General features: G+C 39.1%; 1 protein-coding gene and 1 long non-coding RNA gene across 2 annotated transcripts in view; one reads left to right on the forward strand and one right to left on the reverse strand.

The window, feature by feature from the left end:
- Window positions 1-14,746, reverse strand: part of LOC139078916 (uncharacterized) — a 178,901-nt gene that overhangs the window by 71,626 nt on the left and 92,529 nt on the right. The window lies entirely within an intron of this gene.
- The window catches only part of LOC103541409 (complement receptor type 2-like), a 144,219-nt gene that overhangs the window by 37,675 nt on the left and 91,798 nt on the right, over window positions 1-14,746 (forward strand). The window contains exons 22-23 of the mRNA XM_070591173.1: window positions 11,094-11,284; window positions 11,933-12,032. Coding sequence (XP_070447274.1) covers window positions 11,094-11,284; window positions 11,933-12,032 — 291 coding nt within the window. The remainder of the gene's footprint in view (window positions 1-11,093; window positions 11,285-11,932; window positions 12,033-14,746) is intronic.

Here is a 14,746-nt window from a genome sequence, read left to right on the forward strand (position 1 = left end):
ACATGCCCTCACCTGAACCACTTGCTAGGCCAGGACAGTGAAATAAGCAGAGGACAAGGCCTGAACTACCTGCCCAGGTTTGGAGCTGGGAGTAGAACTGATCTACTTGAGAGGTTCTCAAGTAGGGTGATCTTGCCCCCCAGAGGACATTTGGCAATGGCTGCAGAGAATTTTGAAGGAGAGGAATGCTACTGGCATCTAGTGGGTAGAGGCCAGAGATGATGCTAAACATCCTACAGTGCACAGGACAGCCCCCCACAACAAAGAAGTATGTGGTTCAACATGTCAATAGTGTCATGGTTGAGAAACCATGGTCCATCTGAACCACATGGAACTATGGGGAAGAGGGGGTTTCCCAGAGGAAAAATCAGAGAGCCAATTCCAAAAGAAGGGACCCAGTTAAAGCAACAAATATCCACCATACCCTCCATCTGAAAACGAACCCTCTGCCAAACTATCCATGTTTCTCTTTTAAACTTTCTCTCTTCTCTTTACCAAATTTCCTGAAAAAGTGGTTGACCTTAGCTGCCTCAATCATTTCATTCATTCATTCAACAAATAATTATGTAAATCCTTGTGTGTGGTAAGCAGTGTTTTAGGTCAGGAGATATAGCAGTGATAAAGAGACATGTCCTCATGTAGCTTTTATTCTGGTGAGGAGAGACAGACAAAAAAGCAGATTGCCATATGGTAATAAAATGAAAAATGGTAGGTACAAGTTTTTAAATTATATGAAACAGGGAAAGAGGAAAGGAAGTTCTGAATGGATGTGCAATTGTAAATAGTGGCCAAGGAAGGCTTCGTTGGGAAGGTCGCATTTGAGCAATAAAAAACTCAAGGAGATGAGGGAGGTGGCCAAGCAGATAGCTATCTGATTAGAAAGTGTTCCAAGCAAAAGGAACATTAGGGGAAAAGAAAAACAAACCAAAAGGGACTATGCCTGTTGTATTTGGAGAAATAACTTGTTTGCATGCTTATATAAAATCCAGTAGAAAGGGGGAAATAATGATGCTGGAGAAAGAGAGAAGATTTCTTGGAGTGCTGTCCTAGAGCACGTGAAAACAGATCAAATCTAGTGCACTAGTGGGGAGGTTAGCCTTAGATACAGATGTGAACAGTATAACCATACCAACAGGAGATCAGGAAGCTATCCAGGTCAGGTACAGGTATTTGGGTGAAGCGATGGGAGAAGCTGGTGGAAGTTCTTTTTGATTGCTTCTATTTTCTCTGAAAATAGAAGTGAAGTTATAAACAGAGATTAAGAATAATGGAGGAGGGGCCGGCCTGGTGGCGTAGTGGTTAAGTTCACGTGCTCTGCTTTGGTGGCCCTGGATTCGCAGGTTGAGATCCTGGACACGGACCTAGCACTGTTCCTCAAGCCAAGCTGTGGCAGCATCCCACATAAGATAGAGGAAGATTGGCAACAGATGTTAGCTCAGGGCCAATCATCCTCATGCACACAAAAAGAAAAATAGAATGATGGAGGAGATGTCAGAGTTCAACGCCAAAATAAAAAATATGAGGGGCCAGCCCAGTGGTGCAGTGGTTAAGCTTGCACTTTCTGCTTCAGCAGCTCAGGGTTTGCTGGTTCAGATCCTGGGTACAGACCTACACTCTGCTTGTCAAGCCATGTTGTGGCAGGCATCCCACATATAAAGTAGAGGAAGATGGGCACAGATGTGAGCTCAGGGCCAGTCTTCTTCAGCAAAAAGAGGAGGATTGGCAGCAGATGTTAGCTCAGGGCTAATCTTCCTCAAATAAAATAAAATAAAATAAAATAAAATAAAGAACATTTAAAAAAATATGAAATATTCAGTTAGGAGAATGAGAAGGTAAATGGACTAGGCAAACATAGCAGGAATACCAGGCAGCATTACAATGATCCATTTGAAATGAGTCGTCATTAAAGTAAGACTAGTCATCAGGGATATGTGTTTTTCTCCAGCCACATTTAGTTTAATTGATACAGGGGCCAAATTATGGAGAATTGAATCTAGCCAGGAGTTTTGTTTGTCTAATGAATTTGATAAAGTGAGAAAAGGGCAAAGAAGCCAAGATTGTATGTAAGATAGTGATTATAGTGATGGACCACGGAATTTAACCTGGTAAGAATGAAAGTGAGGACATTCAGGGAGTTTGAGATTGAAAGACAATGGTAAGATCAATGGATTGTAGGTACTGGGAGATTCAAAGATTGCTGGAGTCAGGGTACTAGAGGCCAACTAGAAGGATAGGATAAGTGGTTGGATAGTGGGATGGTTGAACTTATGGAGGGGTTGCAGTTATTAATGAGGAAAAGATCTAAGGTACAGCCATAGGCATAAGTGGCAGAGCAGAGTGAAGGACAAGATCACTGGCAGAGAAGATCAAGGCGTTGAAAGGCCAGGTATTTGAAAATTTCAAATTTTAAAATTTTAAAATGTGAATATCGAATGAATGAGGACTATGACAGAACTAATGGTAGAGAGGCTTGCTAGAAGCTAGAACCTTTCAAGGAATGAGGTGACAAAGCAGATGCTAGAAGACTAGTGCAAAAAGCAGTGGTAATGAGTGGTATATTCTGATAGCATGTGATGTAAGGCTGGGGAATTGAATCTTTTGTTCCCTTTTCCTCAGTGTACTAAGATCTGGCTTCTTCTGTTGCTCTGTTGAGAATAATTTGAAAGGACGATATCAGATCCTTGAGAGAATGATATTGGATGCATTAAAAAGGGGCTGTGATAAGTGATATGATCAAAGTAGATACTCCTTGCAATAGAGTCTTGGGAGAGAGCCTAATGGAAACTAATGGAAAATAAGAAACACACCTGGCCTTTGGGACACTGCCCTTTCTCTACTAGTGAAGGTAGGAGCTGAGACTTGAGTGAGAGGGACAAATGAAGTACGACAGTATTCTGGAACGCTTGTGTGTGCTAAGGCTATCCATGCTGAGTGAAATAGGTTCACCGGACTGTGTAGGTGGGTCTCCATTAGTGAAGCTGCACTGAGTAGAAAATGCTAGTTTTCCATCTGGAGTGTCTTTACTCCACTATGAATCATAGCTATGCATGGAGGAGAAAAGAGCTAACACATTGACTGAAATATCCGCTGCACTATCTTTTCGACTCTCATCCTACTCCCCTCTCTATAGCATTCGATATTTGGAATTGCTCCACACAACTCATTCCAACTCTTGCTTTAGAAACAACTGACTCTTGTTTCTATTAATTTTTAAATCTAAAGTTCTTAACATAGGGGCCACAGACCTCCAAAGGTTCATGGCTAGAATCAAACTTCAATATAACTGGTTTCCTTTGTATTCCTATATACCACATTTTATGCATTAAAAAAATAAATTCTGACTGGGGCTGGCTTGGCGGTGTAGTGGTTGAGTTCCCGTGCTCCGCTTCAGTGGCCCCGGGGTTCGCAAGTTCAGATCCTGGGTGTGGACAGCTTATCAAGTTATGCTGTGGTAGCTTTCCACATACGAAAAATAGAGGAAGACTGGCACAGATGTTAGCTCAGGGCCAAACTTCCTCATCAAAAAAAAAAAAAAAATTAATTCTGAGAAAAGGCCCATAGGCTTGACCAAACAGAGAAAAGGGTCCATGATACACAAGAATATTTGCAAAATCTGCCTGGATGTGGTTCACGTATTTCCATCCTGATCTACCTATTGTTTATTCTACATGTTCTTTCTTAACAGTCCCATCAATTCCTGAGATTTTGACCCTCTTCCATCTCTTTCCTTTTCAAAGGGCCTCTTTTTGGGTATTTCTGGAAGTCCAGCTTTATAATCAGCAAACTACCTATATTCCCAACCTTTTCCTAGAACATTCCCATACCTCCTGGCCCTCATTAAACTCTATCAGTGCCATGCCCAAGTCTTTCTTAGTTACAAAACAAACAAATGAGAAAACCCCAAAACCTCTGACACTTTCCTTTGATCAAGCTACCCTCTCTCCCCCATCTTAGTTTCCTATTGTTGCTGTAACAAATTACCTTGTAGCTTAAAATGACAAAGATTTATTCTTTTACAACTCTAGAGGTCAGAAGTCCAAAATGAGTCTTACAGGGCTAAAACCAAGGTGTTGGCAAGACTAATTCCTTCTGAAAGCTTCGGGGGAGAATCTGTTCCTTGCCTCTTCCAGCTTCTAGACTTGGCTGTCATTCCTTGGCATCACTCCATTCTCTGCTTCAGTCATCAACTTCTCCCACTCTGATCTACTGCCTTCCTCTTATAAGGACCCCTGTGATGACGCTGCTCACCCAGATAATCCAGGAAAATCTCTCATCTCAAGATCCTTAATTTAATCACATCTGCAAAATCCCCCTTGCCATGTCAGATAACATCCATTCACAGATTCTGGGCTTTCGGATGTGAACATCTTAGGGAGACCATTATCCAGCCCACCACACACACCCTTTTGTCTTATCCTTGAATTCTTGATCCCCTGCTCCAAACTCATCCCTCCTCTATATTTCTTACTTCAATAAACAGCATCATCATTCATTTTGAATCCTGGGGCTAACTGCTGAATCCTCTTTTTCTCACCACTAACTTTAAGAAAGGAAGTAACCCAAATCCAACACATGAGCAAATTCTGTTCATTCCATCTCCAATATCTTCCCTAACTGTCTGCCTTATCCCCAGTCAAGCTCACTACCAAATCTCACCTGGATGATAGCAAAAAGCCTCCTTACCGGTCTCCCCCGTACACTATTGCCTTATTCCAATTCAGTCTCCATACTACAGACAAAATTATATTTTTAAAATGCAAATTTGATTAAATCACTTAAAAAAATCTTTCAATGGCTTGGTATACCTCAATCCAAGATAAAGTCATCGGTTCTTCATATTCCCTGTCCATTGTACATGCGGCCTGCAACTGTGTTTCAACATACAGAGCAGGCATTTCATTAGCTGACCTACCCACGCGGATTCTTGCAAAGGGGAGAAATCAGGCAGGGGTGTATGGAAGCGGAGCTGCGAGAATCCACCGCCTGTGTCTGCAACTGCCCATCCTCGAAGGCAGAATACATCAAGGAGCTGAAGCATTGCCAGATTTTACTCCGGTACATGGGTCCCTAAGTTCTCCGAGAGCCTTACTCATTAGAAACAATGCTAACTGTGAGTAAACAAGACCTCGCCCACGAAGGGGAAGCTGTGGTCAAAAACCTTTTTGTCCCGGAACCCTGCCGCACTTCTCACACCCTGGGCGTGAAGCCTGGCCTGCTGCACTTTCCCCTTACTTCGATTTTCTTCTAGATCGCATCTGGTTCCTGCAGGTGCTTGGGGAGGATGGGAGCCTCTGCTGCGAGGAGCCCGGAGCCTCTCCCCCCGCTGGCGCCGGCTCTCTCCTGCTGCTGCGGAGCTCTCCTGGCGGTTCTGGTGCTGCTCGCGCTGCCAGCGGCCTGGGGTGAGACGCGGGGCCAGTGTGGAGAGCCCGCTGGGGCGGGTGAGGCAGGAGGGGCGGAGCAGGCACGCGTTGCTCTGGGCGCTCGGGTCCTGAGGTATCGCTTTCAGCGGGCTAAGCGTGTGAAGAGGCAGGTGGGCTCTGGGATCCCCTCGGTATACCCGGACCCTCTTTGCTTCTGGGTAAGAGCTGAGTTCTCCTCTGCAAGGGGGCTTCTGTTGTGCGCTGCTCGGAGGAGGGTGCAGATGCTAAACGGATGCTGCGGGAAATTCCTTGCCTTTTTATAGTCACAAACACTGGCTAAAGCAGAGGGTAGCGCTGATCATAGCGAAAGAAAGGGAACTGACAATTTCACAAACCTGGGTTCTAATCCTAGCAACTTCTTAACTTCATAACAGGAAACTTACTGCACCTGAGTCGGTCTCCCCATCTGTAAAATGGGAGTACTGATATCTCTACCTCGTGGTGTTGATACCTAAATGTCATAAAGTGTGTCAAGGGTCTGACACCGTCCTGTCACTTAACCAATTTCGATCCCCCAACCATTACACTTTGTTCATGGGGGTGTTTGGCCAGGCCAGTGCAGGCGGTGCAGTTATCACCTTAAAACAGCCCTGCATCGGACTGTATTCACCCTGCTCACACCCAACCACCACCAATGTCATTAACACACACTTATTAAGGGCCTACATTAAGACATATCCCATGCCAGGCACTTAAGGTTAGATGAGCAAGCTAAGCTCCAGAATCCTCAGTATAACTAGCTGCAGGTAGAAGGGACTGTAGAAGTGTTTACATGTTGTCGCATTTTCGCCACACATTTAATACAAAATAAAGCCTGTCATGACTGCCACGTAAATTTTGAGGTACGTCTTCCCTTTCTTCCTCTTAACGTCAAGTAGGTAAATATCTTCAACTAGAACCCTTCTCTTCTTATTTTTGGCCTTGCTTAGACTCGTGGGGTACCTCTCAGTTGAGGCGACAGTGTTGCTTATTTTTGTCCAGCCTCTTCTTGACAACTGAGTTTGCTCTTTGCTGGCACTAGACATTTTTGCATTCATTATTTAATGGTGACTTCTCTTTCAAGAGAGTAAGGAAAAAGGAAAACCAAGTTTCCACGAAAGTTGTAGTTAACAGTTTATCTCCTTAGATGTCAGAAAGTAACCTATCAGGTGAAGAAATGGGATAAAATCTAAAGTTTTATTTCCGGGAGAGAAGCATGTCAAGTAAGTTAAGCAATCTGTCATCAATGCTCAGAAATTTTTGTGGACCTTGTGAGTATCTGGCCTCCTTCTCACTGGAATGTTGTTATAGTTTGCCCATGTTTATTAACTTACTGTTATAGAACAATCCCAGACACTATTAATTGCAAAAAAAATATTTACTAAGGTTAACACAATAACCTCCTAGTGTGAAACAGCCTAAACTATCTAGTAATTTATTTGGCAAAAGTAATTTAGGTAAAGAAAATGCTGATGGAATGCCGACAGTGTGCACAGCACTTTGGAGTTTAAAAGAAGTGTAAGAAAGACCTTGCCCCCAAGGTGTATGCATATAGAAGTAGGGTGGTGGGGGTTATGAAATCTCCTTAATTAGGAGGCCAGGGTTCTGCGTTTTCCAGCCTCTGCTACTTGCTAACTGGAGGTCTTGGACCCAGCAAATCAGTTAACATCCTTAACTTTCAGTGTCCACGCGTATAAAATGAACATAATTGGGGGCCGGCTCCATGGCCAAGTGGTTAAAATTCTGCATGCTCTGTTTCTGTTGCCCAGGTCCGCTGGTTTGGACCCTGGGTGCAGACCTACTCTGCTCATTAGCCATGCTGTGGAGGCACTGGCATAGATGTTAGCTCAGGGCTAATATTCCTCAAGTGAAAAAAAAAAAAAAAAAAAAAGGGAAGAGTGCCAATGGATGTTAACTCTGGGCGAATCTTCCTCACCAAAAAAAACCATAATTGACATCTGCTATCTGAGAGGGTTATTTGGAAAATCATATGAAGTAGCGTACATGACGGTGTTTTGTAACCTGGAAATCCCCATCCAGATTTAAGAAACCATGACTAGGAAGTCACACAAGAGTGCCTAAAGGCCACAGGATAACTGAAAAGGAAGACAGCTCAGATCCAATCATCAGAAAAAGCTGAATGGAAGGGGCATGGCTTTAGTAGCACTTAAGAAGTGAATCCAAAAAAATGGTTGTACAGGATGATTCACAGAGATATTTATTTTATATAAAAATTAGCACACTAATTAAGCATTATTAGGATAGTGTTTAATATAAGGTAGAATCTGGCGCCCTCACCAGGTCCTCAGGTCAGATCTCACTGTGTTACACTGAATATAGAGATGCAAGGTAGAAAGGAGGTGGGTTCTGGTTTGTTTTCTGTGCTTTGTAACATATTTCCATTTACATATGCTCAGATGAGTAGATTCATGGTTTATATTACCTAGTTTATCTAATATAACCTTCATGATTGGACAAGTAACTCAAAATTTCCTGCACAGAAACACCGAGTGAAGATAATTCTAAGGCGGCCCACTCAAGCAGACAAGAAAATGGCATCTCTGAGAATCCCCACACCCCTACCCCCACACAGACACATGAGTACCTTGTGAGAGACATTAGGAGGAAGAAACACTGTCGGTCTAATCACAACTGACTAAAGTTGACAACAAGAAAAAATCTAGAAAGTATCAAGAAACTAGTTGAAATATAGCTTTATATCCACCATTGGCAACAGAGAAACTCATTGTGTCTGAATTTTGTCACATTAGATTTTAGATAATGATCAGACAAAGTCATCATGATTAGCAAAGCATTTAAAATGTTTATTTTATCTGTATCATATTTCTTTAAATTTCTATTTATATATATTATATGATATTAGTATACATATATAATTTATAAATATAAAATTATTAAGTATAAATATTTAAAATTTAATATACATAATATAAAATTTAATAAACTGAGACCCTAAGTTGGGCACTGTGACCTGAGTAAGTTTGGGAACCTCTATAATAATGAATTAAAAATAAAAACTATATATGGTCCATATGGAAGAAACAATGTACGTGTTTGGAAAGAACAGATGAATATAAAAGGATGGAAAACATACCATGCAAAAACAAACCAAAAGAAAGCTGATTTGGTGAATGTGGCATTATAACAATCTTTATCTTTAAGTTATCATTGTGTGTTTATATTTAAAATAATTATTGATGTATGGAGGATTAAATTTATATTCTTATTATTTGTTTTTTATTTTATTTATTTTTACACTTTTTCTTTCTTTTTGGTGAGGAAGATTGTTCCTGATCGAACATCTGTGCCAATCTTCCTCTATTTTGTGTGTGGGATGCCGTCACAGCATGGCTTGATGAGCAGTGTGTAGGTCTGTGCCTGGGATCTGAACATGCAAACCCTCAGCTGCTGAAGTAGAGCATGCAAACTTAACCACTATGCCACTGGGCCAGCCCCTATTTGTTTTTTATTTGTTCTACAAATAAAGTCAACAAAATAGAATTTGAGGCAAGAATCATTACTAGAGATGTAAAGAAAGATATTTTCTAATGATAAAAGGGTCCATCTACCACAAAATATAATGAAAATATATACAGTAAAAAATGGAATTAGAAAAAGAAGTAAGGCAAATGTACAGTAAGATAGAATATTTTAACACAACTCCTTTTGCATCTGGTAGAATATGCAGACCCAGCAAAATCAGTAAGTATCCAGAGGATTTGAACAAATATGATGGACAGGTTGAACTGACATGCCCACACGCTGCGCCCTCTGCCACAGACACACAGATGCTGTACAAACAGATATGAGACAGTTACCACAGTTGACTGCATGCTGAGCCATAAAACAAGCCTCAATCAACTTCAGAAATTTATAATAAATATTCAGCTTAAAAAATTCTTCAAATGTTGGTAGATTATGCAGAACATTTCTAATAAATCATGAGGCAATGAAGAAATCACAATGGTCATTATCAAATATTTTGAACTGAAAAAGATGAATCAAAACTTGTGGAATGCAGCTAAATCTATGCTTAGAATAAAAATAGTAGTCTGAATGCTTATTTGAGAAACTACGAAAAGCTGAAAACTAAAAAAAATCTACATAATCATCTCAAGAAATTTATTTTTTTTTAAAAAAGAACAGTAAATAAACTCAAGAAAATAGCAATAAAGATAAGAGCAAATCAACAAAGCTAAAAGCAGGTTGTTTGAAAACTAATAAAATTGACCAGTTAATCGATTGGTATCAATGTACTCTCCATAATTTGAAAATTAGTAGGGAGTGTGAGGAGGAACAGAAGATTAAGAAAAACAGAGGAGAAAATAGTTCCAGAACTAAAATGGTGATATTTTTCCAACAGATATTTCTTTTTGATTACATATTGTTTAACCCTAAATAGTATTTTTATTACTTTAACTTACACCTACTAGGCCTTAAAGAGAAGTAGCTGAGTCTAATATTTAATTCAAAATATGCATTTTTTTTCTTATTTGTTTTTGTGTGTGTGTGAGGAAGATTGGCCCTGAGCTAACATCTGTTGCCAATCTTTCTCTTTTTGCTTGAAGGAGATTGCTGCTGAGCTCACATCTCTGCCAATCTTCACCTATTTTATGTGGGATGCTGCCACAGTGTGGCTTGACTAGCAGTGTGTAGGTCTGCACCCAGGATCTGAACCTGCGAACCCCGGGCCACTGAAGCAGAACATGTGAACTTAACCACTACATCACCAGGCCTGCCCCCCAAATATGCATTTTTAAATATATGTTTTCATAAAGTAAAGTTTAGCTTATTTGTTGAGCTTTGTCTTCAACGCATGTGCTGAAATTTCCTTGTGCTGAAATAACTGACTTGGCAACAGACTTCAATAGTGGCGACTGCTGCTGAAGGCCAGAGATTGGGCTCTCGGTCCTGCTAGGTCTTGGTGGACCACTGAGTGTGAAGATGGATGATGAAATGCATGAGTGCATCTTATTACACAAGAGAATGATAAATAAGAATGGGATAGATGACGCCTGGGCACCGGACTTCCTGATTGACTAAAATTTGAAAATATTAATTAGTTTTCCCTCCAATGAAAGACTGTGTGTTTGTATTTGTATCCATATCCAAATTGCCAGCATCACTGCTCTTGCACTTTGGAGCCATTATTAAGTAAAATAAGGGTTACTTGAACATAAGCACTGTGATACCGAGACAGTTAACCTGATAACTGATACAGCTACTAAATGACAAATGGACAGGTAGTATATACAGCGTGGATACACTGGGCAAAGGGATGATTCACATCCCTGGCAGGATGAAGAAGGATCGTGCTAGACTTTATTAGGCTACTCAGAATAGCATGCAATTTAAAACTCATGAATTATTTATTTCTGGAATTTTCCATTCAATATTTTAGGACCTCAGGTAACTGAAACTGTGGAAAGTGAAACCGTGGATAAGGAGGGACTACTGTATGTATAATTTCAATTGCCTTCAAAATAGCAGGACTTTTTAACTGTGTAGATGCTGATTTTAAAAGCTCATTTCTAAAGTTGCTACTAAGGGAAGCAATCTTTTTATCATTATTAAAGTGTTCTTTTTCTTCTTTAATTACATCTATAAAGCATATTGGAGAAAAAGATGAAGTGGAGTAGAAGTTTTTCCATTACCTTTGTTGTCTCTGTGGTCTTGGTCTCTAGGTCAATGCAAAGCCCCGGAGTGGTTGCCATTTGCCAAGCCTACAACATTGACCGAAGAGAATGAGTTTCCCATTGGGACGTCTTTGAAGTATAAGTGCCGCCCTGGTTACTACCAGAGAGAGTTCTCTATCACCTGCCTACCAAATTCGGTCTGGTCAACTGCTGAGAACATCTGTAAACGTAAGTAACTCTGGACTGAGAACTCCTCTGTGTCAGTCTAACATCCATAAGATCTGATTCGATTGTTCAAATTTCAGAACTAAGACACATATGACTCCATAAGTTTGCCTAAGGCATAATAGTTGTGAAAGTTATTCTTGCTGGTCGTATCTTCCTATTGCTGTGAGTTCCTGACACCTTCATTACAATTTCATTCCATGAGAAATGACTATCATAAGACATAATTGAGAGAAAATCTCCATTTACTAGGGGTCTCCCATTTTCACAACTAAAACTAAGTAATAAATGACTCAGGAAAGGAAAGAAAAGTGCATTGAATAACTAGGTGGGGAGAAAAATCCCAGACCTCCAGACCTTTGATTTACACAGGATGAATTACAGAGAAAACACTTTGGTAATAAATAAAATTTATACTTTTCTGGGAGGCATAATATGGGGATGAGACAGATCAGGAGGGGAGGTCTTTTTGAAAGTGATGCTTAGTAGGTGGCTGGTCCTAAGGCAGTCTTGTAAGTTTCCTCAATGTGGCAAAACCTGTGTAACTACAACACTCTTCGGTAAAGCTACAGCCAGGTTCGGGATCTCATGTACTAATAGAAGTTTGAAGTATTCTACACACAGTCCCAAAACTCTGCTTCTTTCCCATAGGTAAACAATGTAGATCTCCTCCAGAACCCACAAATGGCAAAATGGTCGTAAATGGAGACATCCAGTTTGGATCAACTGTTAATTATTTGTGTAATGAAGGGTGAGTTGACAGTAGCATTGGGATCACAGTTCTAGAATCATAACACCAATCTCTAAACAATAGTCTTAGAAAGGAGAGTTAAATTACCTGTCTTTAAAAATATAGCAAAATGATTTCTAAGTAGAGGTGGTGGCTTGAACCCAGTCATTTAACTACCCTTGAAATGACAAAATAAATATTTGGAAAATAGGAAAACCTGTTTCCATGCTAGAAACTGAGGGGGGAGGGAGAGCTTTGCACATCAAATTGGTACATCTAAAACCAAGGAAGCATTCATTAGATGGGAAGGACCAGCTCTCTAAAGAAGCAAATGAAACAAACCCTAGCTGACCCACACATGTATTGTCAAAGTAACAACTGGAGATGGTGGGCTCAGGGTGAAGTGGGAAATAGTGATTTGTTTGGGATGATGGAGCAGATGTGGTGGAATCTTAATTGTTATAGCACTTCTCCTCCAGAAGTGCACACAGTGTAGGAATCTCGCTGTGGGGATATTCTTGGCTTATCCTTGGAGGAGACAACAAATTTAGGAAAGAAGTGGAGAGACTGCTTCACCTTGTATCTTAAATTTTGATTTACTTTAATTATTTATTGATTACTTAAAATACATACTAAATATCATAAGTGAAAAATAAAAATTGCAATAACAATAAAATGAACTTCAGAGTGTACACCACCCACCTTAAGAAACATTACTAGTACTTTTGAACCCTTCTGTGTGCCCTTCCCAATTCCCATTCTTCTACCTCCAAAATTGCTCCAGAAATAACCACCACCCTGAATTTTATGTTTTTCATTCCCTTGCATTTCTTTTCCAATTTCCCCCATACATAGTCCTAATCAGTATATTTTTAGCTTTACATGTTTTGAACTTTATATGCATGGCATGATGTTATGTATACTTCTCTGCAACTTGCTTTTTTATTTAATAGTTTAGTTCTGACACTTATCAATGTGATTCTGGTTAATTCATTTTCGCTTTAGATGGTATTCTCTTGTATGGATATACTACAATTTATTTATTTGTTCTTGATTGTTTGTTGGATATTTGGATTGTTTCTAGTTTGTTTTGCTTTGTTTTGTTTGGGCTATTATAAGCATTCCCGATATAAACATACTTATACATGTCTCCTAATGCACATGTGCAAAAGCTTCTCTAGGGCAGTGGTTTTCAAACATTTTACCATGATCCACAGCTAGGAAATATATTTTTACAACACATACACATACACAAACACTCAAACACACACATCACACATCTATATAAATTAAAAGTGTTGCAAAATTTCTTGGCACTTCTATTCAACATTGCACTGGAGGTTCTAGCCAGGACAATTAGGTGAGAAAAAGAAATAAAAGACATTCAGATTGGAAAGAAGAATTAAAACAATCTGTTTGTAAATGACATGTTTTGTATAGAAAATCCTATGGAATGTGCATACACACACACCAAAAAACCTATTACAGATAATAAATAGTTTAGTAAGATTTCAGGATACAAGACCAATATACAAAAATAAATTGTACTTTGTACACTAGCAATGAGCAATCTGAAAATGAAATGAAGAAAAAATTCCACTTACAATAGCATCAAAAAGAATAAAACACTTAGAAATAAACTAAATCAAAGAAGTGTAAGATTGTACACTAAAATCACAAAAGATTGCTGAAGCAAAATTAAAGAACACTTAAATAAATGGAAAGACATCCCATGTTCATGAGTTGGAAGACTTAATATTGTTAAAATTGCAACAATATTGATGTATAATATTGATCTCACCAAAGTGATCTACAGATCCAACATAATCCATACAAAATCCCAGCATTCTTTTGCAGAAATTGACAAGCCAATCCTAAAATTCAGATAAAAATGCAAGGAACCCAGACAGTCAAAACAATCTTAGAAAAGAAGAACTTCCCAATTTCAAAACCTACTATAAACCAACAGTAATCAAGAATGCATGGTACTGGCATAAGGACAGACATATAGATCAATGAAATAGAATTGAGAATCCAGAAATAAACCAATACATATATGATAAACTGATTTTCAACAATGGTGCCAAAGACAATTCAATGGTGAAACAACAGTCTTTTCAACAACTGGTCCTGTAACAACTGAATAACCAAATGCAAAAGAAAGAATTAGGACCACACCTCATGCCATATACAAAAATTAACTCAAAATGGATCAAAGATCTAAATTAAGAACTAAAACTGTAAAACTCTGTGAAGAAAACATAGGTGTAAATCTTCATAAGCTTGGATTAGGCAATGATTATTCAGGTTTAACACACAAAGCACAGCAACTAAAGAGAAAATAGGCAAACTGGGCTTCAATAAAATTTAAAAACTTTTGTGCTTCAAAGGACACCATCAAGAAAATGAAAAGGCAACCTATAGAATGGAAGAAAATATTTGCAAATCATAGACTTTATAAAAATCTCATATCCAGAATATACAAAAAGCTCTTACAACTCAACAATAAAAAGACAGCCCAACTTTTTAAATGGACGAAGGTTTTGAATAGACATTTTTTCAAAGAAATAATACAAATGGCCAATAAGCACATAAAAGATACTCAACATTGTTAGTCATTAAGGAAGTACAAATCAAAACCACAATGAGATACCATTTCATATCCACTAAGATAGTTATAATCTAAAAGACAGACGATAACAAGTATGAGTGAGAAAATAAAGAAACTGGAACCC

Source organism: Equus przewalskii, chromosome 23 (genome assembly GCF_037783145.1).
Source record: "Equus przewalskii isolate Varuska chromosome 23, EquPr2, whole genome shotgun sequence".
NCBI classification, from domain to species: Eukaryota; Metazoa; Chordata; class Mammalia; order Perissodactyla; family Equidae; genus Equus; species Equus przewalskii.